At 43.5% G+C, this 15,383-nt stretch overlaps 1 protein-coding gene across 2 annotated transcripts in view; it reads right to left on the bottom strand.

Annotated features, from left to right (window-relative positions):
- Window positions 1–15,383, bottom strand: part of si:dkey-61l1.4 (collagen alpha-1(I) chain) — a 67,482-nt gene that overhangs the window by 12,260 nt on the left and 39,839 nt on the right. The window contains exons 1-16 of one of the 2 annotated variants that reach the window (XM_046345386.1): window positions 14,575–14,686; window positions 11,499–12,053; window positions 10,740–10,784; window positions 9,541–9,660; window positions 4,493–4,531; window positions 4,332–4,385; window positions 4,049–4,102; window positions 3,773–3,880; window positions 3,558–3,611; window positions 2,869–2,922; window positions 2,464–2,508; window positions 2,272–2,325; window positions 2,025–2,069; window positions 1,795–1,848; window positions 782–826; window positions 629–682 (exon numbers count right to left, since the gene is read on the bottom strand). In XM_046345386.1, the coding sequence (XP_046201342.1) occupies window positions 629–682; window positions 782–826; window positions 1,795–1,848; window positions 2,025–2,069; window positions 2,272–2,325; window positions 2,464–2,508; window positions 2,869–2,922; window positions 3,558–3,611; window positions 3,773–3,880; window positions 4,049–4,102; window positions 4,332–4,385; window positions 4,493–4,531; window positions 9,541–9,660; window positions 10,740–10,784; window positions 11,499–12,053; window positions 14,575–14,667 (1,473 nt within the window). In that variant the 5' untranslated portion in view covers window positions 14,668–14,686. Of the gene's footprint in view, window positions 1–628; window positions 683–781; window positions 827–1,794; window positions 1,849–2,024; window positions 2,070–2,271; window positions 2,326–2,463; window positions 2,509–2,868; window positions 2,923–3,557; window positions 3,612–3,772; window positions 3,881–4,048; window positions 4,103–4,331; window positions 4,386–4,492; window positions 4,532–9,540; window positions 9,661–10,739; window positions 10,785–11,498; window positions 12,054–14,574; window positions 14,687–15,383 lie in introns of those variants that run through there. The other variant, XM_046345385.1, reaches the window with a different exon arrangement.

Genomic DNA, 15,383 nt, shown 5'->3' with positions numbered 1-15,383 from the left:
CTCCCACACGATGCCATACATGTGGTCTGCAGTTGTGTGGCTGGTTGGACGTACTGCCAAATTCTCTAAAACTACGTTGGAGGCGGATTATGGTAGAGAAATTAACATTAAATTCTCTGGCAGCAACAGCTCTGGTGGACATTCCTGCAGTAAGCATGCCATTGCATGCTCCCTCAAAACTTGAGACATCTGTAGCATTGTGTTGTGATATAATATTCCACACCTGTCAGGTGGATGGAATATCTTGACAAAGGAGAAATGCTCACTAACTGGGATGTAAACACGTGTGCACAAACTTTGAAATAAATAAGCTTTTTGTGTGTGTGGAAAATGTCTGGGATCTTTTATTTCAGCTCATGAAACATGGGACCAACACTTTACATGTTGAGTTTATATTTGTGTTCAGTGCGAAAAGACAATGGAGAACAAGCTTTTGAAAAACTGGAATTTTGGAGTAGGTACAGCCGACTGGCGCTAGCTAACACTACCTAAAGAAGCAAATATATATACTTTTTAATTGTTTTTTTGTAAATTTATACTTGGAGTCAAATATCAATATAATATTGTCAACAAATAATATTGTGATATTTTAATTTTTCCATCTCAAAAAAAGGCCTTCCCTGCTTACTTGGATTCCTCGAAGTGCAGGAGAACCTCTCTGTCCTGACAATCCTATGGGACCCTATGAGAAAAACAATACACAGAAGAATGAGTTCAGTTTGAAAAATATCTGAAAGAAAAAAGGAAGTCTCGATGACAGGAATATAACAAAGACACATACTGAAGGCCCTTTACGGCCAACTGGTCCATCTGGCCCTGCTTCTCCCTGTGAGGAACACAGCAGAAGGACAAACCCTTACACAGGATGACTGTTACTGTGCATGGCTGTTTTTCATTAATTGTCAAATAAAATGAAATACCATGCAGTCTATGTCGATCAAAGTTGTTGTGAGCACTGCGCTCAGGTGCGTCGACCAAAATGCAATAGAATTCCAAAATTGTGTAGCTGGTCCGCACTCTCCTGTTGCCAGACATTTTATGGAAGTGGGCCATAGAACTGACAGTGTATTGGTATAGAAAAGGTTTGGGCTACACATAGAGGTGGCAATATTGAAAGAACTTTCCTGCAGAGAGAGTCTTTTTGGATTTTCACATTATGCACACTATACCCAGGTGGACTTAATGTGGAGTTGGATTTGGTGCCTTTTTTGTGACTAGGCTGCTTGTTGCAGGGGTGTTCTGAACCTAACTTCTAATGTGAATTCCTATTTTCCTGTAACTTTTTATAGACATTGTTTTTCCAATGCATTAACGAAAGTTACTTGTTTCAATATTAGATTATGTATTGCATATTGAGATGCCTTATTGAGGGGCGGCAGGTAGTCTAGTGGTTAGAGCGTTGGACTATTAATTGAGAGGTTGCAAGTTCAAATTCCTGAGCTGACAAGGTAAAAATCTGTTGTTCTGCCCTTGAATAAGGCTGTCATTGAAAATAAGAATTTGAGTTTAATAGACTTGACTGGTAAAATAAAACATGTGTGTCTGTCCCAGGAGAGCACACATGAATGCACCTGTTGGTGATTACCTTTAATGAGCTCACACTAAAGAATCTCACCTTAGGAGGATGACACTGTTGAAGGCTTAGGCCAAAATGTTTGTCGATCGACCCACTCCTGAATGAAATAGAAACCTTGAATCTCTATTTTGAGTGCAGACCAGCTACACAATTCTGGTCTGTGCCAATCAATCATCAATCCACTGCCCACTGTGCATTGGTAAATACAGTATACTGACCCTTGAGCCGTTCACCCCCTGTGATCCAATCATACCAGTAACACCTGGAGCCCCCTGTTTGGGCACATACAGTACATATGTGAATATGCAAACACAAAAAAACAACGTCCATTGTTTTCCTGTGCAAGTGGTACGTCTGCACTGATTTGTCAAGTGTGTTGTGACTGCGGCAGTAAAGTAGGTAGATGTGATAGTAACCGTAAGAGCTTGCATGATACTCCTACACTCACCATTGGCCCAAATGGACCTTGGGCGCCATCATACCCAGAATCACCCTGAAAAACAGAAGAGATAGGGACACCTGCACCAGTTGTTTTTTGTTCAGAGCAACAACAAACATGTGTGCCATTGAGGGTACTGAAGGACTGGAGTTGGAAACCACTGATCTAGAACCCCCCACCATCAAATAGTGTGGCTGCATGGATTGTAACACAGTTGTGTTCCATTAGGATTATTGATTGTTATTCAAAGTCTTACCTGAGGCCCAAGTGACCCTGAAAACCCTTGGACTCCTCTTTTACCAACCGGCCCCTGAAATTAAAACAGTTATTGTATGATGCACAAGCTTAATAAACCACATCTGTATTACCCACAGTACAGTCAAAATATCAGCACTTATCAGCATTTGAGAGCTGAATTAGGGCCAGAGGATAAAAGTGTTCTACTCACAAGTGGGCCAACAGAACCTGGTTCCCCTGGCTCTCCTTTAGAACCCTGGAGAACATAGCAAGAAATATGTCTACTCTTGGGGAAAACTACATTAATAAGCATAGGCAACAGATGATCATGATCGTGAAAAGTGAATTCATATATTTAATATAATATATACAAATATTCTCAGTGTGCCTTTGATAATGAAAGTGCAAAAAAATACAAGCATGTTCCAAACAGGCTTGGATGAGTTGAAAAGAAACCAGGTCTGGTGTTGAGCAAAGCAGCCATTGATGTTTCCATCCACTAGAGAGCAGTGCAATAACACTTTGTGGACATGTGCAGAACAACATCAGCCTACTTCCACTTTGAGAATAAAAAAGGTTTAAAGAGTAGAAATTTTGAAAAGTTTTAAAAAGTTACCTTCTCTCCAGTCTTCCCTCTGTCTCCACATGGACCTGTCTTGCCAGTGAAACCCTGTAGTTCAGTGAGGAGAGAAAGACAGGAGACGTGCCAGTGATGTTACTATAAACCAGGGCTCTCCAGCCCTTTTCCTGGAGAGCTACCGTCCTGTAGGTTTTCTCTGCAACCCTGATCTAGAACACCTAGTCCTAATATTTATCTGGTTGATAAACTGAACATGTTTAGTTGCAACTCGGTTTGGAGTGAAAACCTACAAGAGGCCAGCTCTCCAGGAACAGGGTTGGAGACCCCTGCTATAAACCAACATGTATAACCATGGGGTTTGTGGTGTCCCCTAGTGCCACCAGCTGGTGACTGGTGGCATGTTTGGGATCCAGGCAGCTTCACACTCAAATGTGGAATCGGTCATCATCATAAAAGGGGAATAGATCACAGTAACTAACAGACTCTAGATGATGACTGCTTATTACTAGAGCCTGTCTGATGGTTTTCCAGGTTCTGTGGTCAGGAAAAGCTCCTGGACCTACAGTCATGCTGGTTGTTTCCACTGACTGGGTATAGTGTATGAACTGTGAGATCTGACCATAGACACAGTTTGGAGAAGAGTGCTTGTTTGACAGCCACTTCCCTGCACTAATCTGGCATTTTGCCATACAGACATGTTGTGTACCTTACACTGGTATTCTCACCTCATCTCCTCTCTCCCCTGGAGGAGCATTCTCTCCCTTATAGCCTGTAGGACCCTGAAATAGAAACCACCGCCATGCCATTACAGTCATAGAAGTCCATACTTTCTTCCTTGTTTCATTCTAATCAAATCTTGTATTGTATGAGTTGATTTTACTCAGTTAAAATGTTTAGATTGACTGTAAATAATGTATCATGTGAATGTCTTTGGTGTTACCTGAAGCCCAGGCAATCCCGGTGGCCCTGGCTGTCCATCCAGGCCATGCTGACCATCTCTGCCCCAGGTCCCTCCTCGACCTGACACACCCTTCGGCCCAGGGTAACCCTGGCACAGACATAACACCAGGCATGATTCATACATTTAGCTGCTTAGAACAAAACCTCAGAGAAGACTAGGAGATCTCAGATGGTAGACAATACTGAGCCTTGAATGTGCATTAACCACTAGGTGAACATTTGTATAACAAGTTGCTAGTTGTATTGTTAAGATTACCATGTCTCCCCTGTGTCCTGGCATTCGTCTGTGTCCAGGATCTCCAGGAATGCCCTGCAGAAAAAAATAAAAACATGTTTTATTGTCACATACACCGGATAGGTACAGTGAAACATCGACAGATTTTTCTCGCTGGCTCAGGTAATCGAATCAGCAACCTATCAGTTATTAGCCCAACGTCGCCTACACTTACATGAATGTCTTTGCATTGATAAATTCATGTAAGGGCATATGACCATAGTTTATTTGTGATTAGTGTACAGTAAATGGATATATCACTCACTGGTAGGCCAGGTTTGCCCATTTCCCCTATCGGTCCAGGAGGTCCCTGTTCTGTCTGAGGATTTAATAGGAAGACGTCCATCAGTAACACACTCAGGCACACACAGCATCTTTGACCCACTGTAGTGCAGTTGGCACACATCACTGAGTTGTGATACTTACAGGCCAGCCTGCACGCAGCAAATGGAAGAAGGATGATCGCTGGAAAAAACAAGCAGAGGTCATTGGCATAATATAGGACGGAGAGTAGTTACATCATGGGAACGAAACCTGTCTTACGACAATAGCACAACTTCCCCATGTCTAGCTAACAACAGCGTGTTAAAACTACATTGTAATGCACACTCTGCTGTCCTGTATATAATGGCAGGAACGGTAATGTATTTCTTTTTTTCGGTGAACAGATGTGTTAAGCTCCAAGGTAGATTTGGGCTCATACAGGCTCTACTGCAACCCGATTACATTATATGGAATAAGTGCCAGCTACTTCACCCAGATACTGCTGAGAGGGAAACACGCAACTGTTTGCTCAAGGTCAAATCTCAACCATAATTTCTTGTAACACTTAAGGTTGTTACATTGAGATGCAGCCAAATGAAATAAGGGCAAAGTGTTGAGAGCCCCATGCAGTCTCTCTGCCTGCTCAGATGGTAGATAAGGGATGTGGCATTGGCACAGAGCATGCTGTCACTGTACGCTGTGGGCTGGGGAAGTTGGAGGCAACTGACTCCCACAGAATTACACATAGGGCCGCTGGTTATATGAAACCGCCTTAGCTGCCACCGCTTGGGTAGTGTTTGTCTTGGCCCAGAGCTCCGGTTCAGGTTCTGCTCCCCAGGGCAGAAGGCTTGCCTTGCATGCCCAGTTAAGGTGAAGCTCAGAAAGGATGAGAGGCCTGGACCTCCCCTAAACCTGGGTCTCCACAGACTGGCCTAGCTAAACTGAGGGTGAGTGGGGGGGTTAATAGGCTGTCAGAGCCCCCAGTGTGCTCCCAGCTGCCAGCAACACTGTAGACCATTCACACAGCTCAGGGCCTTTAATCACTGGAGAGAGGGGAAATCCAGAGCAGATGGGCTGACCGTTGCATCCTACTGGTCGTTTCAGTTACAATACTCCCTCCTCTGACACAGCCTCATTACCGTAGTTAGCTACATCAGAGTGTTCCTGATGGAGCTGGAGACCTGCTTCAGTCTCGTTCAGCTGTGGCCATCCAAACAGGCTTTAAGGCTGTAGCTAGAAAACACTTGGGGAAAGGACTAAACAAGCCAGCCCTGAAATGGAAGCAGGTTTTACCCCCAAAGGATCACAGAGGGCCTTGAGTCTATAAAAACCTGCCTAGGTTTACATTTTCATTACATATGGAAAAATATGCCCTTGCCTAATCTAATCACACATCAAGATGTTTATGTGGGAGATAAACACGACTCGAGAAAGTAAAGTTTGAATACAACGTATCCATTTGAATATGAGATAAAGGTGGCTCTTGTGTATAAAATCCATACTAGTCTTGTGTATGTGTGTATGATTATAAGATACAACTTTTATGCTGTGTCACAGATTCATTGATCCTTAAAATGTACTTCCAGTAACTTATCTGCCACGTTGATGCACTTACAAAATTGCAGCAATCAACTTAATTCAAGAAACAAAGCATTGAATTATTTGATGTAAATAATGTAATCAAACTGAACCTTTGCGACTAAATATTGTATAGAAGATGTCAAATCTGGAGTGATAAATGTTGTAGGGAAAAGACACAGAGCAAACATAACATCACTCACAAAAGCATTTCACTGTCAAATCCACACTATTCAAACACTGAAAACCACATGTTTATCAAAATAAAAATGATTTGGTTTATTTGTGTGATCACGCTCTCTGTAGCTGATGTGAGCAAGACCTTTAAACAGGTCAACATTCACAAAGCCACAGGGTCAGATGGATTACCAGGACGTGTACTCAAAGCATGCGCTGACCAACTGGCAAGTGTATTCACTGACACTTTCAACCTCTCCCTGGCCGAGTCTGTCATTTTAAACAGACCACCATAGTCCCTATGCCCAAGAAAGCGAAGGTAACCTGCCTAAATGATTACCGCCCGTGGTACTCACGTCTGTAGCCATGAAATGCTTTGAAAGGCTGGTCATGACTCACATCAACACCATCATCCCAGAAACCCTAGACCCACTCCAATTCGCATACTGCCCCAACAGATCCACAGATCACGCAATCTCAATTGCACTCCACGCTGCCCTTTCCCACCTGGACAAAAGGAACACCTATGTGAAAATGCTGTTCATTGACAACAGCTCTGTGTTCAACAGCATAGTGCTCTCCAAGCTCATCACTAAACTAAGGACCCTGGGACTAAACACCTCCCTCTGCAACTGGATCCTGGTCTTCCTGATGGGCCGCCCCCAGGTGGTAAGTGTAGGTAACAACACATCTGCCACGCTGATCCTCAACACGGGGCCCCTCAGGGGTGAATGCTTAGTCCCCTCCTGTACTTCCTGTTCACCCACAACTGCGTGGCCAAGCACGACTCCAACACCATCATTAAATCTGCTGACGACACAAAAATGGTAGGCCTGATCACCGATAATGATGAGACAGCCTACAAGGAGGAGGTCAGAGACCTGGCAGTGTAGTGCCAGGACAACAACCTCTCTCTCAATGTGAGCAAGACAAAAGAGGACCGAACAGGCCCCCGTTAACATTGATGGGACTGAAGTGGAGTGGGTCGAGAGTTTCAAGTTCCTTGGTGTCCACATCACCAACAAACTATACTGGTCCAAACACACCAAGATAGTTGTGAAGAGGCATGACAACCACCCCCCCCCCTCTAGGAGACTGAAAAGATTTGGCTGGGGCCTCAGATCCTCAAAAAGTTCTACAGCTGCACCATCGAGAGCGTCTTGGCCAGTTGCATCACTGCCTGGTATGGCAACTGCTCGGCATCTGACCGTAAGGCAGTGCAAACGGCCCAAGACATCACTGAGGCCAAGCTTCCTGACATCCAGGGCCAACAGTGGGGCAAAAAAGTATTTAGTCAGCCACCAATTGTGCAAGTTCTCCCACTTAAAAAGATGAGAGAGGCCTGTAATTTTCATCATAGGTACACTTCAACTATGACAGACAAAATGGAAAAAAAATCCAGAAAATCACATTGTAGGATTTATTATGAATTTATTTGCAAATTATGGTGGAAAATAAGTATTTAGTCAATAACAAAAGTTTATCTCAATACTTTGTTATATACCCTTTGTTGGCAATGACAGAGGTCAAACATTTTCTGTAATTCTTCACAAGGTTTTCACACACTGTTGCTGGTATTTTGGCCCATTCCTCCATGCAGATCTCCTCTAGAGCAGTGATGTTTGGGGGCTGTTGCTGGGCAATACGGACTTTCAACTCCCTCCAAAGATTTTCTATGGGGTTAAGATCTGGAGACTGGCTAGGCCACTCCAGGACCTTGAAATGCTTCTTACGAAGCCACTCCTCCATTGCCCGGGCGGTGTGTTTGGGATCATTGTCATGCTGAAAGACCCAGCCACGTTTCATCTACAATGCCCTTGCTGATGGAAGGAGGTTTTCTCTCAAAATCTCATGATACATGGCCCCATTCATTCTTTCCTTTACACGGATCAGTCGTCCTGGTCCCTTTGCAGAAAAACAGCCCCAAAGCATGATGTTTCCACCCCCATGCATCACAGTAGGTATGGTGTTCTTTGGATGCAACTCAGCATTCTTTGTCCTCCAAACACGATGAGTTGAGTTTTTACCAAAAAGTTATATTTTGGTTTCATCTGACCATATGACATTCTCCCAATCTTCTTCTGGATCATCCAAATGCTCTCTAGCAAACTTCAGACGGGCCTGGACATGTACTGGCTTAAGCAGGGCGATACGTCTGGCACTGTAGGATTTGAGTCCCGTGTGGTTCTGGGATTTTTGCTCACCGTTCTTGTGATCATTTTGACCCCACAGGGTGAGATCTTGCGTGGAGACCCAGATCGAGGGAGATTATCAGTGGTCTTGTATGTCTTCCATTTCCTAATAATTGCTCCCACAGTTGATTTCTTCAAACCAAGCTGCTTACCTATTGCAGATTCAGTCTTCCCAGCCTGGTGCAGGTCTACAATTTTGTTTCCGGTGTCCTTTGACAGCTCTTTGTTCTTGGCCATAGTGGAGTTTGGAGTGTGACTGTTTGAGGTTGTGGACAGGTGTCTTTTATACTGATAACAAGTTCAAACAGGTGCCATTAATACAGGTAACGAGTGGAGGACAGAGGAGCCTCTTAAAGAAGAAGTTACAGGTTTGTGAGAGCCAGAAATCTTGCTTGTTTGTAGGTGACCAAATACTTATTTTCCACCATAATTTGCAAATAAATTAATAAAAAATCCTACAATGTGATTTTCTGGATTTTTCCCCCTCGTTTTGTCTGTCATAGTTGAAGTGTACCTATGATGACAATTACAGGCCTCTGGGAGAACTTGCACAATTGGTGGCTGACTAAATACTTTTTTGCCCCACTGTATATAATAGGCGGTGTCAGAGGAAGGCCCGAAAAAATGTCAAAGACTCAATTCACCCCAGTTATAGACCGTTCTCTCTGCTACCGCACGGCAAGCGGTACCGGAGCAGCAAGTCTATGTCCAAAAGGGCTCCAGCTTCTACCCCCAAGCCCAAGCTCCCCCTCCTTTGTTTTTACACTGCTGCTACTCGCTGATTATTAACTATGCATAGTCACTTTACAAATGACCTCGACCAACCTGTACCCCTGCACATTGACTCAGTACTGGTACCCCCTGTTATTGTTATGTACATTTCTTATGTTACTTTTTGATTGATTTTATTTTTATTTTTACTTTAGTTTATTTAGTAAATATTTTATTAACTCTATTTCTTGAACTGCATTGTTGGTTAAGGGCTTGTAAAGTAAGCATTTCACGGTAAGGTCTACACCTGTTGTATCCGGCGCATGTGACAAATACAATTAGATTGGATTTGATTTGAACCAAGGCAGTGGGCGGTGGTGGCTGCTGCTCTACAGTATAGCCTCCAAAAGCATAGCCAGGTGAACTGGGAGATCAAGTTATTCTTTGACAACACAGCACATACACAAAAACTGCATTGTTACAATAAGTTTTATAATACTCCCAGGCAGCCTGTGATATGGGTGGACACTGGACAGATAGAACGAATCTCACCCTGAAGTCAGTCCAATCCTCCTGGGAGTTCCTCCACAGGTAGAGGGTGGGTAGGCCTGGAGGACCTGGGAGGCCTGTCTCACCTCTCCTGCCCTCCTGCCCTCTGACACCCTGAGATCCCTAGGAAAGCAGAGATAAGAGAGCAGTCTATGACAGTGAGTGATGGTCAACCAGTGGTGGAAAAAGTACCCAATTGTAATACTTGAGCAAAAGTAAAGATACCTTTAATAGATTATTACTCAAGTAAAAGTCACACAGTGAAATACTACTGGAGAAAAAGTCTAATAGTGTTTGGTTTTAAATGTACTTAATTATCAAAAGTCAATGTAATTGCTCAAATTTACTTAAGAATTGAAAGGAAACGTATAAATCATTTCAAATTCCTTATGTTAAACAAACCCGACGGCATAATTTTCTTTTATATATTTTTTTATGGATAGCCAGGGGCACACGCCAACACTCAGACATAATTTACAAACAAAGCATTTGTGTTTAGTGAGTCCGCCAGATCAGAGGCAGTAGAGATGACCAGGGTGTTCTCTTGATAAGTGCGTGAATTGGACCATTTTCCTGTCCTGCTAGCCATGCAAAATGTAATGAGTACTTTTGGGTGTCAGGTAAAATGTATGGAGTAAAAAGTACATTATTTTCCTTAGGTAACTAGTGAAGTAAAAGTCAAAGTTTTCAAATATATAAATAATAAAGTAATGTACAGACACCCAAAAAAACGGCTTAAAGTAGAACTTTAAAGTATTTTTTACTTTAGTACTTTACACCACTGTGATCAACAAAGTACAAGTCCCAACAGGTACAGATGTAGCATCTTAATTTGATCACCCTGTTGCAGAACTATTTGAGGTTCAAAAATGCTTCTGAAGTTTGTCATTTCCACTTTGAAACTTCAGACGATTTTCCCTTATGAAAAATGTATCAACCCCTACAAAAATCTTAATTAATTATAATCCACATAATAATTCAAATTTCCTGTTGCTGTAGGATTATTTTACTGCTGTAGAAAAAGGGCTGAAATTAAGATCCTTAATCTGTATAGAACCAACACACACACTGAAAAAACGAATTCACATACTGTACTTACCATAAAAATGACATCCATAAGTCATTTGGGGTATACTCATCATTCAGCAGCATTACTGAAACATTTTCAAAACAATTATTTCACCAGTGATCCATTCCCTTACCATGTCTCCCTTGAACCCAATATAGCCTTCTTTGCCAGCACATCCCTGTAAACATGACAATGTGGTGAACATAGGGACAGATATTTACAGGAAGTTATAATAATACTGGAACAACAGGCAAAGATCACAGTTTGGCAATAGAACTTAAAGATGATGCAACAGAGTGGCAAAGTGTACATTTTGGTCTGCAGTAGCATATTACTGCCACATCTTTTTGAGATGTTTATTTTCTCTCCTGTAATTTTGTAGAATGCATATGAATCAGTCTGTGTCCATGTCATATGGGTAGATTTAACCACAACGTTTGTACAGTATTTCCGTAACCTGTACTTATAAGCAATAAAAAATCAAAAGATTAAAGGGAGGTTTTTTTGCATTACGTGAGCTGCAGTGGGGAACATTTGAATTCAAATTAAAGACAGTTATTAAACCACTGATGTTTTAATTTTCCAGACAAAGATATCATTGTTTTACAAGAAAACCATAGCTGAATAAACCCGTGAAGACATACAGTACTTCTCACGAGAAACAAATGGATGACTATTCTCTATTCTAAGACACCCACTGATATGTCAGTTTATTCTGCTTCCTGTCTCTGTAAAATCATGTGTTCAGAAAATCACTTTGGTTTTATGAAATCACTGACTTTGATTCTATGTGGCGTGAAAGTCCTGGTGATATTTAAAGGATCTGAGTTTTGAAAACAATTATCTCTATGAGCATTTCTAACTCTAAAAACTGTCCCTAAGAGATTCTTACTTGTTCTCCTGGAGGTCCAACTGGCCCTGGAGGGCCACTCAGGAGCCTGTAAATCTTGTTGTCAGATCCGACTATGACATCACCCTCACTGGGTGCCACTGTCAGCAAGCCTGTGTGATCAGAACCAGCCTGTCCGAACTCCTCACTGTTCCCCTGGCCCTTCTGTGTGAGAGAGCCACTACTAATCCTTCCCTGCTCCACTGCTGACCCCGCAGGAGGCAACAGGTTCTCCTCCAAGAGCACACTGGGGTCAGGGTGACCAGATTGGGATGGGCTCTTCTGGTCAGAGCCTTTCCTTTGGAAACTGGGGGAGGGGCCGGTGGAGTCCAGGTCGATGATGTCATGTTGTGGTCTGTCTTCTGCATCTGTGGTGATGTTCTCATCCAAGGCAGTTACTTTATAGGGGGAATTGCTGCCACGGGTACCTGTATCCGTGTGATGTAGGGTGAAGATAGAGGGGTCTGCCTCATCAACTCCCACAAACCCATTCCCTTGTTGTTGTAGGGTGGTTGCGTGCTGGGAGATAGGAGACTTGCCTTCTGGGAGGGAGGGATCCTACAAAGAGAGAAAGAGAAAACTATGGTTAATGGTTGCAGCCACATACAGTAACCAGATCCCTCTGATACAGAGTGTCTAGAATGATCACTCACCCACAACAGACACATCTCTATCAAACAGTTCCATCAAATTAACTACAACAAATGACTGAAACAGCCTTAAATAGGTAGACATTTCAACAATTACATGTTCCTTTTTTCACCTCAACATAAAAGGTGCATACAGATGTAGGATCTTAATTTGATCATTATTTTGTTGCTGAGATTTTTCCAGCAGAAAACGCAAACTTATACTGTATTTGAGTTTTAAAAAGGCTTTAAAGTTTGTAATGACCATTATTTATAATCCACATAATAATTCACATTTCCTGTTGCTGCAGGATTATTTTTCTGCTGTAGTAAAGTGACTCAAATTAAGATCCTACATCTGTAATATAAAAACAGTACTCATCGTTTTTTATTATAAACAATGCGGTGCATCACTTACATAAGTATAAAAATGGGTTATTAAGTCTGGGCCTAATGACTACGAACTTCAAAGAGAAGCTGGGATTACATTAGAGAGATAACTGCACCCAGGTGAGTTGCAGAGCTTCAGTCCACCTCACACTGGCCTCTCCTACAGCAGACAATGAGCCTTTATATGTAATAAGCTAGCATTGCCCCTCTCTCTCTCTCTCTCTCTCTCTCTCTCTCTCTCTCTCTCTCTCTCTCTCTCTCTCTCTCTCTCTCTCTCTCTCTCTCTCTCTCTCTCTCTCTCTCTCTCTCTCTCTCTCTCTCTCTCTCAGCGACATCTCTCTTAGATGAGCAGATACTTGATCTCCCTGGGCCTGAAACTATTTGTCCAACTAATCTCCTCAACCTCCCTATAGCTCTGCCTTTCATCCCCAGGCTGAGCCCTAGAATGGAAGCACTGTATTGGAGGAGGAGGCAGAGCACTAAGAGAACGAGACTGCTAGTGAGAGCCTTGCACACATCAGGCACAATCTTACTTTAGGAGGTTTGATGCCGTATGGAAACACTAAGGGAAAATACACTGTTAACATCTGACAGGGAGACACCATACTTGTCCCACTGCCAGTGGCTGCAGCAGTGAGTGAGTAGGGTCTGGGTCTGGGGGTCTACGTCTGGGGGTCTTGTGTCTGGGTTTCTGTGTCTGGGCTGGAGCTCTGCTCTACAGTGTGAACTGGAGGTGAGCATGTGGCCAGGGAATACAGTATTCTGTAGTCCAGACTCTTTGATCTCTGAAGTGGGCAATAATGGATCCCTGGTATTCATCTCAGCATAATACAGTTCATACTTTACACACATTGATTATAAAGTCAGAAATCAGGCATGTATCTCTAAACACATCCTGCCAGATAGACACACAAAGAATTAGAAATCCATCAAATACAATTAACTTTTCCAATAGTGCAAACAAACACAAAACGTTGCTGACAGATAATTTGTGTAATAGCTAAACATATTTATCATATAAATGAAATAAACTATAAACTATCTAGCTATTTGTATGCTTCCTGAACAATGGTTGACTGATGAGATGAGTGCATCATTCCTGTATCATGTAGCAGTGAGGTTTGAATGGGGACCGGTGCATTCTGCAGTCAGGAAATGGTTTCATTAGGGGGATGACGTGTAGCTGACAAGGTCATCGCTACGGGTCAGACTGGAAGATGTAAACAAAGACCATGTCACCCAGAGACCTTAGTATGAAAGAGCACCATGTGAAAGACTCCTGAAGGAAGGTCCAGTTCACTGGTCCCCAGGCAGGGGGGAATATGTATCTAGCGGGTTGACCTAACAGTACATTATGATGGAGGACCATAAATCAAAGGCTTAGACACAGGCATGAGGATGATCTTCACCGGCCATATGTCTAAAAATGCAGCTGGGCAAATACACTCCATCATCCCCAGCTTTATATAGTCATCAGAGATGTTACGAGGACGTGTCCTGTAGTAGAATTATTAGAGCGGGAATATTTACAGATGAGTAAAAAGCGGGTGAACACATGATGTAATACTGTTGTTGTCACATTCTATTTTTAGGATAGATAACTACAGATTACAGAATTTCTGATGTTCTACAAGGCCATAAGACAACTTTTGTTTATTAAGGATGTACCCACATGTGCTGGCAATGAAGAACCTTGCTTCATATGGATCTGTTTAGAGGAGTCTCTGTCTTCTGGCTAAAGTATAATACCCCATGATGAACTAAATAACAGCAAAGAAAATCTTTATATGGCAAAAACAAGCATGTAAATGTCTATCATAGACGTAGAGTAAACAAACCATGGGCTAATAACCAGGATGAACATACATACACTGTGCTACAGTACATCAACACAATCACAACAGTGGGATTCCTAAGCAGTTCTGTATTTATCACCTGGGGACAATCGTGTTACTATAGTGAGCACAGCAGCAAATGTATGTCTACAACCTGATCATCACAACTACGAACTAGTTAGTGAATTCTGCCTACAGTATCTAAATGGTCTGGTGGTTCCCTACCGTGTAAGATGCTCTCCATTGACCCTCCAAACACAATCCAAAGAGGAAAGAATCCAGCATTAAGCAGCCCAGTATCCAGGTAAAACACTGCATGGCTACAGTACATTACAATAGGAGAGCACCACTCCTACTACACCCCTCCTAGTCCACAGGAGTCCTTCCTGGCAAAGTATGCAGTGCTCTTTCCCAGTGCCTTCCCCGTGAGCAGGAACACATAGACACACCCTGGGCTGAGCTCCCACTCTCAGTCTCCCACCCACAGCTCGGCTTGGCTGCCTGGGATGGGGTGTGGTGGGGTGTGGCGACAGGGTAGGCTGGCTCGGTGTGGTGGGGTGGTGTGGGATGGAGTGTGGTGGTGTGGGGTGGCTGGGATGAGATGGGATGGGGGCTGGGTGGGTGAGGTGTGGTGGGATGAGATGGGGTGGGGTGGGGTGGTGTGGGGTGGGAATAGGTGTGGTGGTGGTGTGGTGGTGTGGGTTAGCTGGGTGGGGTAGGATGTGATGGGATGGGGTGTGGTGTGGTGGAATGGGGTAGCTAGGTGGGTGGGATGGGATATTGTGGTGTGTGGTGCTGGGCGGGCGGACAGGGTAGGATGGGGTGTGGTGGGATGGGATGGGGTGGTGTGGGGTGGCTGTGTGGGTGGGTGGGTGGGTGGGTGGATGGTTGATTGGGGTGGTGTGGGGTGGGGTGTGGTGGGATGGCTGGGTAGGTGGGTGGGGTAGGATGGGATGGGGTTTGGTGGGATGGGGTGGGGTGGCTGGTTGGGTGGGTGGGTGGGTGGGTGGGGTGTGGTGGTTGGGTGACTGGAT

This window comes from Oncorhynchus gorbuscha, linkage group LG04 (assembly GCF_021184085.1).
Source record: "Oncorhynchus gorbuscha isolate QuinsamMale2020 ecotype Even-year linkage group LG04, OgorEven_v1.0, whole genome shotgun sequence".
Taxonomy (NCBI): domain Eukaryota; kingdom Metazoa; phylum Chordata; class Actinopteri; order Salmoniformes; family Salmonidae; genus Oncorhynchus; species Oncorhynchus gorbuscha.
The sequence above is the reverse complement of the archived record's forward strand: the minus strand, read 5'-3'. Positions and strand labels throughout refer to the sequence as shown.